Here is a 15,512-nt window from a genome sequence, read left to right as displayed (position 1 = left end):
AAAATATAGGAAATGTTAGTAAAAAACACAGCCAAAGTTGACCCCTAAAAAAATTACATTTTTAAAAACATTGGCAAAGTCACATAAAACAAGTCAAACTTCAAAACCTAAAATTTTTCAAAATTTTAAAAGTTCTTCTTTCCAATGCTTTTTGAAGATCAAAAATTGGTTGAAAAATGGATTTTTGGCGATTTTTTTAAATCGAAGCCCGTCTAGAGGCGGGGTTGGGTTGTAGAGGGTTAATGTTATTTGAATTAATGATAGGCCGATTGTGCGCTGAGATTGGATTTTCAAACGATTGGCATTTAACCGTTTGAGGCTATTCTAAGAATTTTTGTAGTTAAAGATGGGCATATGATTCTTATGACCATACGACAATTATAGGCTAGTTTTGGAAATTTTAATGTTTGGGTTATATATGACCCATCAGGTATCAATTGATTTATTTCTGTTATTTAGGAATTATAAAGGGTGTATCGTTTATACCCATAGTCACCCTCACTGACCGAATTGTCCTTATCTATACCTACAACTTTGCCCAAGACACCAAGTTGATCAGATATTCTGTTACAGATACAGTTGTTAGACAATTTTGTATATTTAGACAATTTAGAATATTTAGATAGCTAATATTTTACCTGGGGATTTTTGTTTCCATTTTTTTAAAATACATTTTGATGGAGGCGCATGATTAATTGCTAATTTAATCATAATCGTCGGATTATCAACACAGCGCACGATCATTCATACAGCTTCATTTTAGTTGAATATTCAAGAAGTATCACGCGCCTCCTTTCAAACACATTAACCATATATTTCAAAGGAGGCGCGCTATATTTTTTGAATCTTGACCTGGAACGAAGTATTATGAATGATCGTGCGCCTCCGTCAAAGTATTTATTAAAAAAAATGTTTCGAGAATTTTGAGTACGCCATCAAATCAGGCGAGACATAAAAGTCTCTTTCACACCAAATTTCTATCTCATCACCGTTTCAGGCTGCAAATTATTGAAAAACACCTCTTTTTTCGCATGTTCAAAAATGAAAGGGGTCGTACCGCTCTCCGTCACGAGATATCAAAAAACGGACCTCGCATTCGGGATCGGGGACAAAAGTTACCCCTTAGTACGAAGTTTCACGCAAATCGAAGAAGGGTCGGGGCAACTGCTGTGTGAGTTGGCGGAGAATTACACACATACATTTGTTTAGAATTGGATTCTGAGCCAATAGTTCCGTTTGTATGCTTATTGTATTACGCTCAAAAAGATGTTCTACTCTATTAAAGTATTCGAAATCAAGTATTTTATTTGAGTATTTTATGTTAGAAAATTTTATTTGACTTTTTAAAACGAATTTAGATTTTTTAAACAAATTTTTGATTATTTTTTATCCATTTTACAATATCATATTTTGTTGACGCAAACGTTGAAGACAGTTGATCACTAAGAATTTTTAATGGATTTTGGCACTTCTTGTTAGAAACAATAAATGATTTAATAAAAAGTAAAGTGGAAAATCCCATTACTGTTTTCTCGTTAAAGTATTAATACCTATTGAACTACAAATAAAACCCCAACATCGATGCAATAGGTACCTTTCAACCCCCACAAAACACACAGTTTGTGCAAATCAACCCCGGGGGTTCAATCAAAACAAAACAATAAAATTACAATAAATTATACCGTATTATCCTGGAGAGTACCATAAATCCCGCACAATACCCAGTTGGTGAACAAAACAAACAGATTCAGAGTGCAGAGTGGGAGTGAACACAGAGTGCGTTATAGATTTTCGCACTGTGTCAGTTAAGCAATATGAAAAAAAAAAAATGGCGGGAAAAAGTGCGTGTTGCGCCGTTGGGGAAATCTGCTGGTTCGATAAATCAGGTAACGGTGTCATCGCGGCGGAGACTGCTTCGATTTCAGCACAATCATGTGTGGAAATTGGGTGTGGAGTGAGAATTTGGGACTTTTTGGGAATCGATGACGGCTGGCTATTGCAGCTGAAGTTTGGGAGGAATCGATTCTATATTTCGGGAAAACAAAACGATATTTGCACGCACAATGTGGTGATGGCTCGGAACAGAAAATATTTGCACTGTGATAAAATAAATAACTTTCGTTTCGGCGATTCTGCCCGAAATTGATTCCATAATGCACGGGAATTTATTTTGGTTTGCTACAGTAAAATCTCGATAAGCAGGGTTGTTAAAAATCGTCATAATTGAAAAAAAAACGAAAAAATATCAAACCAAAAATATAAATCTAATTTAAGTGTTGCATTTTTCACTGTTCCAAAATCAACTCGATACAGGCAAACTCTTGGCACACATCGTCCTGGAATATGATTTATCACACTTGTCGGAAGCGTACCCCTGCGTTTGTGAACATTTTCTCCGGGGGCTTCTTCCGATGTCTCTGGCCAGAACCGACGGTCAACCCCCATCAGCCCCATCCTGTATTCTACCCCTAGACCGGAAGAAACACGCGGGCGGAAAACAGGCCAGATCCCGTACGTGAGCAAGACAATGATTTCGACGCGACTACAGCTCGGGAGGATACATATGGGGGCCACGTGGCCACCAGCGATGGCACGTTCCACCTGGAATCTTCCCCGGGCACGGAACACGAAGCGGAACTAATCTGACAAACGGGGAGTTGCCGCGCCGTTTCGGTTGTCACCGCATGGGAACGTGAGGCTCATTTCGTGATTTAAATTGGGATTTTGATGGAGAAATGTTTTTTTTTGTTGGAGGCTTGCTGAACTTGGGGAAATCAGATAGCAACGTGGCGCAAGATGAATGGGAGTTATTTATACTTTGGCTGCTTTCGTTTGTAAGGTTCTTCAAATTACGTTATCAACTGCCCATTTGATTTCGTAATTGCATTCGAGAGGGAGAACGAAAGAAAAAAATGCCTTTAGAAATAGATACATTTTTTGGGAAATCTATTTTCATAAATTAAACGCTAAGATAATAGAAAATACCTTAACACTGGAACGCCCAACGCATGTCCAACTTACACGGACGCCCAAGCCTCTCAAAAAAGTTGGAACGGTAATTTCAACTCGCTGGTTCTCGGTCATAACTTAACCAATCAAGATGATTCTTGTTTTCAGTGATTTATAAGAATGTCTAGATGATCCTAAAATTTTGCAGAACTTGATTTGAACAAATCTGTAATTTCTGCGACCGAAAACATCATTCCAACTTTTTTAATACGAGTGCCTCCGCGGAATTTTTGGCTATTTTTTTATTGTACTTTGCACTTTTTGCACATAGCAAAAAATAAAAATGCTGTTTGTTTGAAAATCAATTTTTAATAGCAAAAAGTGAATTTAAAAATCAACAGAAGAAATCCACGTATCATTTTTTTCGTTGTAGTCCTCATTTGTACCTACAACTTTTTCGAAGACAGCAAATCGATAAAAAAGTGTCTATTTTATGTGTTAAACTACCTTACCCAAAGCGTTATCAGTCTCAGATGGTAGTCTCAAATGTCCCCTACAAGTCCAGGTTGACGTTTTTCAACCATAAACTTTGTGTCCCGATTTGCCCATTTTCCCGTTGACCTAGAGTGCTCAACTTTTGGCCAGATGCTAGTTTCATATGTACATATAACCCCTGAAAATTTCAGGCAGAATGGTGAGGTCGATGCTAGATGGGTATGCTTTGCTTGTGGACTCGCTCTTAACCATTTCTTTTTTCCATCCCAAAAAACATCTGACATTTATAAAGTCATCGAAATGCTTGAAAACCTGGAATTAAATAATTTCACTACAGTCCAGACTCGGTTATCCGAAGTCCTTGGAAAATTTGACTATGGATAATCGAATCACAATTTATTTGTTGTCTTATTTTTGATTTTCGAGCTTTAACTACGCTGATCGCATAAATGTCCCATATGCATTTTCATCACTTTTGAGTTATTGATGCAGTTTGGTTAAAAATCGTGTGCTCTTTCTAAGGAGCCTATAACATCCAGTACTTTGTTCTAGAAATCGGGAGGAAATCCAGTTTTTTCGTGTAAACTTAACACGTAGCCTTATGTGTGGGACAAACTTCAAATGCTTTTTTCTCAGTTTGCTGTTTTTGCATATGGGACATTTATGCGAACATGGGCAGTAAAGTAATTGAGAATATTTTTAATCCAAGATGGCGGCTAACATGGCGGTGATGATGGTGACAATTTGAGTAAAATGGGTTCGCAGAACTCGATTTTGATGTTAAAAGTAAGAAAATAAAATAAAAAACTTCGAACAATCGAATCTTCGGATAAACGAGTCTGGATTGTATCTGTAAATATTGTTTTCAAGAATTGATTTATTTTAGAATTTGATAAATATTCACATACGCCCCCACGTTGTTTAAGTCAAAATTGAAAGTAAGGTTTAAATCAAAAATTTAATGTATTTATTTGCTCGATTTTTTTTATCAGGGTTGAGGGATAAATATGAAAAAAATAAATTTTATTACGTTTTTCAAATATATTTATATATATGAATAAGAAAATAAGAAATAAGCAACATTTGTTAAACAATTAACACTTATCTTATTACAGACAGAACAGGTAAAACTGACAGTTCAACTCCTCCCAAACTACGGAGACAGATACCTAAAAAACAGACAGACAGCTAGGAAATAAGACAATCAAAGAAAAAAAACAATTCCAGCCATCAGGAAAAAAAACAAACCTAAACCTGAAGCTAGGCAACCCGGTGTGATGCGTTGGCATCCGGCACAATCGCTGTGCCGCAAATCTGTGCCATTTTATTTTTAGACTGCTGGAATGCTTCCAAGTCGACATATTTCCGCCACCAGCTGCAGCCTGCCACGGAGGAATGTGTTACGATTGCTGGTTCTTCTGCCAGACGCGACAGAACAATTTGCTGAACTTTGTCGTTACAGAAAACATGACTTACATGACTTACATGACTTGGTTAGTAAAATTTTTGTAACAACAATGTTTAAACAAAAATAAAAATGTATTTAAAAAATATCTAGAATTTTCCATAGAATTTTCTATTATCTGTCAAAAATCGGTATAACACAGACGTCGTACGAATTCATAGAATCGGAGCGATTAAATGAAAACTCATTTCCCCTCTTCTGTCAAAAGAACAAACAAGTACGGAGAGAAAAAAGGAAGCTGTTTGCTTCCATTTTTATTTCCCTAGAAGTAGGGGATTATGCTGTCTCTCGGGGTTTTCCCCTTCCCCATCACAACTCTACCGTAAAAGAGTTTCCCACCCGGCGATTGTTTTCAAAGAAGGACTTTCGAAAGTTTAGTTCCAAAGTATGCTGCCGTAAAATACAAGTTCAAAGCTCGCTCAAAAGTTGTTTGTCCCATCATGTTTTTTTTTTGTATTTTTTCGCCAAATTCGCGAAACGAAATGAATTGACTCTGCGGAAGCGCGTTCGGACAAAATGTTGCTTCGGAAATTTGAATTTAAAACAGTGTCAAACCGAAGCGTGGTGTGGCGCGTCTGCGATTTTTTTTTCTTTTTTTTTGTAAATTTATTCCATCGGAAAAACCAATTGCCAGGGACGACGATGGTTGTCTGAGAATCGCAGCAGCAGTTGAGCAGCATTACTTTGGAAGGAAAGCAGCCAGCTATAACCAGTGGTGTAAGTAGAAAGGATTGGTGGAATTATATCTTTTCCGGAAGGGTCTAATTTATTCAATTAACTTACAAATTTATTATTTTTCATTATTTTTTTTTCGATTGTTCTAAAAGCATAACCTTTTAAAATTATATTGAAGCAATCTTTAAAATATTTCACCAACCAACAAAATATATGTACATGCTTTATTCGAGGGGATGCATGCGCTGTGGGATCCCTAGAAACCACGCAATTTATATTTTTTTATTAGGAAGGGCCGAATGGTTTTTCTCCAAAGTAAGAGAATTAGTGTGGTTCGCTGCTCCTACACATTACATGAAATTTCTGAATAGTATGCAACCTGAACCACCCTAAACCCCTTTGAAGAAAAACCATTCTCGACACTCCAAAGGTCATGCTTCTGCTCGAATTAAGCATATGCAGTTAGTTATGTAATTTTTTGTTAGCGAGTGTTATAAATGGGTAATTCTCCGCCAACTCACGAAATCGGAAAAAGTTGCCCGAACCCTCTTTAATTTCCTTGAAACTTTGAGCTAATGGGCAATTTTGGCCCTTTATCATGTTTCCGAGGTACATTTCTTTTGAATGAAAATTAAATTCAGAAATTTTGGAGATAGTCACTTTTCATTTCATGAAATTGGGCATATCTCTGATTATATTTAACCAAAATTGATACTTTTTTTAAAGGAAATTGTTCTGGAAACTATTCTCTACAGTATGGTTGTTTCGATTTTTTTTAAATACCATGGTGTTATATAGCAGAGGATTGAAAAAAATATTTTGGGAACCTTTGAGTAATAAATAGTTTTCTGATTAAATACTCTAAGTTTAGCAGTGTTTTATAATCAAATTTGTGTCCGTGTAATCTGTAGCTGTATTTTCATGAAAAATTGTACAAAGAAATTATTTTTATTTGGTCGTATTGGGGTTTGCAGCTTGGATGTTGGGGTTAAAAAAAGCTAGAATTCTGGTAAATTTGGATCGGAAACTTTTTATTGGAGGGCGAATATTGGTCAAATATGTAATTTTCTGGATATGTACATGAATCCATCGATTTTCAGCAACTTTTCTGAAGAACAAGGGCCCTGATTTTTGGTTCAAAGATCAGAAATCACTCACTCATCGCCGAGCGAATCTTTTCCGACTGGAGCTCGCAACCATTCGCGAGCGAACACGACTCTCAGGCTGCCAGCGACTTGCTCAATCGCTTCACACAGCGATACAAATACATCGTAAATGTCTTTGCCTACTCCGTCCGTCGACTCGGGTCACATACGAATACGTTCAGAGAGGAGAGAATCTAGTAACATACCAGCTAGGCGCTCTTTTGGCCTACATTGCCACAGTTTGCCGTAAATTTCTGTATTTCTTGATGGATATTGCTTTTAAATGTGCCTTTTATGTTGTGTTATCAACAAAATTGCAAAACATGTTTGATAACATTGATTTTAAGCAGTTTAATAAATGACTATTTCGACTCAGCTTTGAGCAACATAACGCAATCGGTATCTCTGAGCCATTCTCTGTACTCTACGAGAGCGAAGAGACAGTATTCAGTAGCGATCGGTGTGAAAGTGACAAACGGTAGGTAACGGTCAGAGCAGTTTTTCTTCGCGTTCGATTTGTGGTCGTGAGTGAATGAGTCTTTTTGGTACAATTAGGACCATTTCTGAACAATAATGCTATAAAATCGGAAAAAAATCAAGAAAAAAATTGGCTGTAGACCCCTCAACGAAATATTTCTACGACTTTCGTGAAGAATAATCCTATAAAACCGAAAAAAAAAAATCTTCAAAAAAATGTTGCTCTAGATCTCCCAACGAAATATTTATACGGACCCCGCATAATGACCGGAATGGGTCCTTAATATCAGACTTAACTATGGTGAAAATAATCGAAAATCTGTACTTCGCGAAGGAATTTTCGAATCGATTTGGTGTCTTGAGGAATGTTTTAGGTATTGGTTAGAACTGTTATCACTAAAAGTTGAGTTTTAAAATCAGTATTTGAAGATTTTTCAAAATATTTGGTTTTGATGATTGAATTAAATCAAGATTCTTGCTTTTTTCAATGCAGTAACTTGGATCTACATTTATTCAGTGATATTTTTGGCTAAGAGTCAGCATTTTTTTAAATCTTCATTCCTGCCATCGAAACTCACGCCACGTCCTTGCTCGCTTAATCGCTCGCGTAGAATCGCAGGTGGTGAAACGCTTGTTCGATGGAGAAAACATTGTGCACATTTCAAAGTTTTTAATCAGCCAAATTTGGTGCGACTTTCAGCGCCGCCGCCAACTGCCGTTGTAACTCGTACAAATTGAGTGCTACTGCTTCAACTCTTCATTCTGTTTTGGAACTTTTTGCCACCCTTTCGAGCAGCAGACCTCAGCTTTCCCTCCTAAAGATAATTGTTTTCCGTGGGAAAAAGGAAAACATCACAACTTTCCAAATCCAATTAGCCGACGAACAACAACAAGTCCTACCCCGGTTGCTGATGGTGATTGCCATTCCATACACACTTACCGATTGCCGTGATGATGCCCCAAATCCGAATGAGCGGCCGGAGGCAGTGACATGGTCCGCCAAGCTGACGCCGCCGGTTCCTGCCATCCATTTCGAACGGGTTTTCTTCTTCTTCTTTACTGCGCCGGAAACACTCTTCGAACGACGGAACGACTTCTGGCCAAAGTGGGAAAACTTTTCACCGTAACACCACCCTTCTTGAACGGATTTGTTTGTGTTGGTCCAAACCCCCCCTCTGGCTGTCTCCCCACCCCTTTAGCACCTTTTAAATCACCCACGGTGGGATTGTAACCCCACCTCCTTCCCGTTTTCTGGTTATTATTGGCCCTTGTTGGATGCTGTTTTGACGGGTTGAATGTTAATTCGTTGATTTATATTTACATTGGGTTTTGCTGCTGCCATTCTGCAGTGGTAATTTATGATTTACGTTTACAAACACGCTTCCCCCGGCGCAGCCACCTCTTCCAACACCACGTGTAATACCGCGGCGCACCACGTGTTTCACCGCCGGAGATTCCGATTCACAACATCATAAATCCAATTAGGCACAGATTCGACGCGCACGTGGAATTCCCCGGCAGCTTAGACAGCGAGCTTCATTACAGAGCAGCAACACGATGCGATGCGTGTGCTTTGCTTTTCCGGCGTGGAAAACGGCTTACGAAGAGATGATGAGCCGGTGTTTAGAGAAGTGGTTTCCCTGGAAAAAAGGAAGAATGGAAGAAACACGTTTTAGAATATTGTAGAGATGAAATTTCCTTGAAATTTTCCAAAGAGATAATTGTGTGAATATAAAAACAATATTTTAAATCGCTGAGCATGGATGCCAAGATAGAAAGAAATAGTTGGAAACTCTTGGTTCAGATTAAAAAGTACATTGTGATATTTATGTTTTTATACTTTAGAATAATTATTGTCAGGAATTATTGACGTTTTTTTATCCTAAATAAAACAAAATCTCTCCTAGTTTGGCGACAAATCTGACCTAAAGGGCTCCGAAGTTGAACAAAAACGGCAAAAGATGTAATGTAATGTGCAAAAGTGCTTATTCTGATAAAATGACAAACAGTTTAAATTGAATTCAAAATTGAATGCTTTGTGATCTCGACGCTGTTGTGCTATCATGTCGCACCCGCCATTTCGACGTTCCGAGAAAAACGCGTTTTAATGTTTGACCTTGAATAAACAAAAACGAGATCATGCAATGTAAACAATGAATAACACGTTTTGTTTGGTTGACCATTCAGTGCGTTGCCCCGAAGTTTGGTTGAAATTGGTTTTCTGGAGTCCCGAGTTATAATTACAAATGTTTACGGTAGTCTTACTTGTACGTGCGTCAAACGCATCCTGACCTGCAATCCCTTTGGCCAATTGTCGCACTTACATCAATTTTCAGGGAGTGACAAGATAGCACGACAAGATTGAAACTTCTTTCGTATGAAAAGTGACAAAAATCCGCGGAGCTTTTTTGGTTTTTATTGAATATCTCAGGATCAGGGTTGTTAAAATATCAAAATATCAGCTCTCAGCAACTACAATTATCCCGCCTGAATATTCATGCCTCAAATACAACTGCTTTTCTCTCCCTATTGAAACTCTCAGTGCCGAACATAGCCGAACACGTTTTCGTGTTTACACACTCGCGATTGACATTTTCCTTTTCTCTCTCATTCCCGCTTGCACGATTATCCAACCCTCACAGCGTTTAACCATAAAAGCCGGCACAAAACCAATTTCTGCAAGCGCAGTTTTATGGGACGTCATGCGTGGTCGGCTTCTAATAGCCATCTCGCGTTCTCTCATTGCAGTTTTCGGAGAGATTGAGAGACTCAACGGTGAGAGCGCATAGTCGAGGAAAAGGGGAGGAGTGATAGAGAGAGAATGATATCGCTGGGAATTACGAGACACAAGAAGAGATCTCACAAGCTATAGTGACAGCCGCTATACTCTCGGATATTTTTGGTGCAGAGATAATCAATTGACAGCTTTTCTATCACTCATTTGCAACACTGCTCAGGATTGAAATCGAATTTTGGGGATCTGTGAAGGTCAAAAGGTGAGGCATTGTGAGCTGCACAAAATGGCGTTCTTAACTCAATTTGGCCCAAAGTGCACGTTCGACAAGTTAGCACGACGGCGACGATCTGAGGATTACAACGAGTCAGAAAATTTAAAAAGATTGGCAACACAAACGAAAAACTCAATTTTAAATGCACTTTTTCAATAAGCAAAAAAATACTTAGACAATTTAAAAACCTTTTTTCATTTCATTTCCAATAATGACTGATTTGGCAAAAACATCAGTGCAGTAATTAACCTAAGCTGAGAACTTTTTCCAAAATTTCCTAATTTAATTAGTTTTCACATGATGGGCACTGCCTACTAAGATATTTGTTATGATGTAATATTTTATTGAAACATAAAAATTATAACAAGTTTTGACGAAATTCATGATGATTATTCTATACTGCCCATAATTGAAAATACGGCTATTATGCCAAATCAAGTATTCCGAGAAAAACGCGTTTTAGTGTTTGTCACAAAATCTCCGTCAAGGCAATTTCCCATAAGAGTGGCATATTAGCCGTTTGGTTTTTCGCATCGGCAGCCAAGTCTATACACTATTTCAGTGAAATTCAAGTTCCAGGAGATGCGTTGGAACATCCTCTACCACCTGGTGCTAATATCTCGTTTTTGCCAAAAGTGGATATTAGCCGTTTTTTCAATGGTGGGCAGTATAGCATTCATTACAAAACTTAGTAAGCAGTGCCCATCATGTGAAAGGTAATTAAATTAAGAAATTTTGGAGAAAGCCACTATTTATTTCAAGATTGGGCATATCTCTGCTTATATTGAACCAAAACTGATACTTTTTTATGGAACTTGTTCAGAAAACTGTTCTCTACAATGTGATTGATCTAAAATGATTTAAAATATAATAGTGTGATGTGGCAGAGGAATGAAAAAATAATTTTCGGAACCTATTGGGTAATAAACAGCTTAATAAATAAATAATCTATGTTTTGCATTGTTTAATGCTCAAATTTGTATCCGGGCAATAATGTGTTGCTGTAATTTCATAACAAATTGTACAAAGAAAAGATTTATTTTCGGTCGTATCGGGGTTTTCAGCTTGGATTTTGGAGTTATTTCAAAGAAAGCTAGAAATCTAATAAATTTGGTTCGATTTTTTTTATTGGAGGTCAAATATATTTGGTTAAAGTACCAAGGTATATTCATAAGAAGTTTGAGTGATATCAACATGAATGCACCGATTTTCTGTGTTTTTTTTTTTTGAACAAATATCCAATAAAATCGAAAAACAAACTTAAAAAAAAAGTTGCTCTAGACCCCCCGACGAAATATTTCGATAAACCCCGCAAAATGTCGGGAAAGAGCCCTCCTTATATTTTTTTGCACCCTGATATTTTGAGCCGTTTTTGAAGGGAGGTGACAAAAACTTTAAATAAAGTTTGTATCAGCCTAATACCCTATTTACACGGGCGAGTTATAGCCGGTTGTAACCATTTTGAAAACCGCAACTGTCAAAGTTGTATGAATTATAACCTTGTTTTCATTTTAAAACCGGCTATAAGAAGCCCGTGCGAATGGGGTATAAGAGGATCATAAAATCCATCATTTCTTGAGCAACACGAAAAAGAGCGGATAAGCATTTTGACAGTTCGAACTATTTTGCAAATTTCCAGGCTAATTTGAACTTTTTCACAAAACTCTAAGTGTTAAACAATATATGTCGTCTCTTGCTACATTCAGTACGGGATTTATTAAATAGTTACCTGTTGTCTCGTATTTTGCAAAATAGTTCCAGCTGTCAAAATGCTTATGCGCCCTTTTGAAATGTTGCTCCAGATTTGAGCTATGGCCCAAAAAAGGAAAACAATATTAGGAATCGATGTAAATTTTCTGAAAAAAATATATTTATAGGGGTTGAATTTTCAACCTCTAAAACTCAATAGTATGATTCGAAAAGTTTATTGAATCTCCCATCAAACGACATGTCTCACGATTTTTGACAGTTGAGTAACCGGAAATGTAGCGATTTTTTTTAACTCTTTGATGAAAAATAAGTTTTTTTCGGAATTAAATCGGGCGTCCAATTTCTAATCTAATCTAATCTAATCTAATCAGACCCTAGCACAGCCAATCTTTCGAAGGGATCCTGGAGAGTGCCTTAGGTTAGATGACCCCTAGCACTCTTCTTGTCATTTATTAATATTTGTAGTGCGCAATAGCATTAGAATGCAATGAAACATCACAAGCGTTAAAGCGGCCAGGCCTACTGCGTAAAGCCGTATCGCAGACATGACTCGTAATTGGGTTGAGTTTGAGCACTGAGTGTTCGAACAACTACACAATTCTGAATCGACAGGGGAGGAAGAAGCGTGGGGACACACCACCATACGCTCCGAGATTTTGGTTGTATTCGTTGGAAGCACCATGCTAAGAAGCTTTGGTACTCCGGGACCCTCTGGGATGGGACATTGTATTTCCACGAATGCCCTGGACACTATTTGCCGTGGTTATAGCGCCACAACTCGCTCTGAATTAAATCGGGCGTCCAGTTTTACACAAAAGTCCCTTTAACACCAAATGTCTATGTCTTCACGGTTTAGAGCTATAAATCTCATAAAACGTGTCTTAGTAAAATTCCAGACAAATAAAAGTGGTCGTACCACCCCACCGTCACGAGAACGAAGAGGGTCGGGGCAACTGCTGTATGAGTTGGTGGAGAATGACCCCTATACCATCACTCATTCTTAAGAAAACTCATTCTTAAGAAACGATTTCTAGAATATTTAGAAACAAGGTTTGTATGGATAGCTGTCAAATTTGTATGGAAACTGGTATGGATGAAACAACGACGCCAAATGGCTTCTTTAGACTAAGGGAAAAAAAATAGATTATTTAAAAAATGTAAAATTGAACAAACTTGATCTCAAAGAAAAAGGATGCAGAAACTGCCGAATAATTTGACTTTTTAAAGCTTTATGATGGTAATTTCCAAAGGTACCGTAAACCGGAGTGACTTTGATAGGATTTCAATTTGTTTTTAGAATATTTTCCAACAGGTAAGGTTTTTCTTAAGATTATTATTTTTAAAACATGTACTGGGGTAGACTACACAAAGTCCTTGCACTATTTCGGAAAAAAAGTTTTTTCAAAAATGTTTAGAAAAATAGTTACGTTAAAAATTCTTAGTTTGAATTCCGGGGTGACTTTGATAGTCATAGTTTTTCTTGTTAAAATCAGATTTAAGATGTTCAAACTTCATTTGTACGTTAAAAGTACTATCACTTAAGTAGCTGACATAGTATTTAAGAAAAAAAAATCAATGTTTATATTTTGTTAACTAAGTGTATAAGCTTTTAAGCAAAATACATATAAATTTTAGGTAAAATTGTTAAAAAGTCGGAATTTTGCCTGAAATTTGTTAAAACTAGTTTTGTTTATAAAATTATAGATTTATATTGCATTTTATACTGAATTCGAAGCACGAACCACAAGTTTTCACATTTTACATGAAATTTGTTCAACTGAAATTGCCTATAAATTTAGAGAGTTTTTATAATTGTGTTTCAAAAAAACATATTATTTATTTTTTACAAACTTTTTTAACCTTCTCCTAGTGGAAAATTGTCCAAAGAATCCGAAAATGCATTCCGTTTTCCGATTAAAAATCATGTTCATTGAGAAAATCATGACACTTTGAGAAGTTTAAAATAATGACATTTATCAACATTTTCTTAGCTATAGTTAACTAACTTTTTAAACTTGTCAAAATTTTATGAAAATTTCTTCTTGAGGTACTTTGAACACTTCTCTACCACGGCCAGTATGTTTCTAAACCATTCCTTACGTATTTTAATTGTACTCTTCATTTTGCGGAAAAATCGCAAACCTATCAAAGTCACCCCGGCTATCAAAGTCACTCCGTTTTACGGTACCGAAAAATGGTTTTGTCTGCCTCTTTTAGAAAAGGCTTATTTACTTACTTGTTTTGGTCATTGAAAGAATTGGTGGAAAACAATTTGAAATGTAAATGTCATGTTATGCCCATTCACTAGTAAAAACAAAACAAAAACAAAAGGAATTCCTCCAAAAAATCACATAATATTCCGCACAACACATCCCAGCTGTTTAAACATAACATGGATTGCAAATTAGAAAAAAAAACAATATACCTTTTATCCTTGGCTGCTGGCCGTACATGAGGACGCCCGCTCAGCCATTTCAACAGCCCAGCCAGCCAGCTCACAAAGTTGTTTTCCACCGACATTTCCAATCACGAATTCCCATCTCGAGCTGTTCTGTACAAGCGCTCGTATTTCATCACCACCAGGGGAAACATATTCCAATACGGTTTTCCGCTACGCTGGAATTTGTCTCCAGCAACAGGGTGGTGATAGAATTGATGATTTTGTTCGGTGGTTTTTGGTATATTGAATTATTTATCACATGAAAATTATAATTTGAAAAACTATTTTTTTTTGTTCTTCATTCAACATTTTTGTTAAATACTATAATGTAACAACTGTATGTTTTTATCATTAAAATTGAAAGACTTGACTCCAGTCACCCTGTTGTGGCTTGTAATATTCCAATTCAAGTTCCGCCAGTAAGACCAAAATCGATCGAAATGATACAAATCTGTCCAGATTGGCCACTTGTGTTGGGCTCGGATGATGGTTCTGTTGCTGAAGGATGCCAAAAACTAGACGTTTTCCAGCTCTAAAGTTATGCAATGTGGGTTGTGTTTTGTGGACGGGGGCGACTACACGATTGATGTCGAACCAGGGGGTCGGAAAATTGATACACGTCCACTGCAGATAGGTATATCGGATTATATTTGGAACTAATTTGAAATTATTGTGCTGCCAACGAGTCTGGTCATGGAGAGCAATCCATGATGGGTGCAATTTTGGGAGTTGATTTTAATTAAAATTCATCACAGAAATTTTTAATCAAATTCATTCAACGAGTTCTGTTGGAAATTCTCGGTAAAAATAGATTAAATGCCAGTCTGAATAATCAACTCTCGGGAGGTCGCTGAAAGTACTCTAAAAGCAAAATCAATTTCAATTATTGAGTGCCAACAGTACGATGGGACTCAAAACAGCAAACAGCAATAACCGTTTAGAAAATACTGGCCCATGTCGACATTGTTTCTCAATTAAAATTCAATCCAAACCTGGAAAGTTTGGCCCTTAAAAATAGTTGCTCGATTTAAGTAGGGAACCTCGTCTGGCGACGGACTGTTCCATGGAATATCACAAACGAAGAAATAAAAATAAAATTAAAAAGGATCAAAACACGATGAATGGCATTAAATTACAGAATATTAAAA

At 36.9% G+C, this 15,512-nt stretch overlaps 1 protein-coding gene across 4 annotated transcripts in view; it reads right to left on the bottom strand.

Annotated features, from left to right (window-relative positions):
- Positions 1-15,512, bottom strand: part of LOC120413207 (uncharacterized) — a 61,360-nt gene that overhangs the window by 18,356 nt on the left and 27,492 nt on the right. For all 4 annotated transcript variants that reach the window (XM_039573926.2, XM_039573925.2, XM_052710151.1 and 1 more), the window contains exon 2: positions 8,147-8,846. In XM_039573926.2, the coding sequence (XP_039429860.1) occupies positions 8,147-8,199 (53 nt within the window). In that variant the 5' untranslated portion in view covers positions 8,200-8,846. The remainder of the gene's footprint in view (positions 1-8,146; positions 8,847-15,512) is intronic.

This window comes from Culex pipiens, chromosome 3, assembly GCF_016801865.2.
Source record: "Culex pipiens pallens isolate TS chromosome 3, TS_CPP_V2, whole genome shotgun sequence".
Lineage (NCBI taxonomy): Eukaryota > Metazoa > Arthropoda > Insecta > Diptera > Culicidae > Culex > Culex pipiens.
The sequence above is the reverse complement of the archived record's forward strand: the minus strand, read 5'-3'. Positions and strand labels throughout refer to the sequence as shown.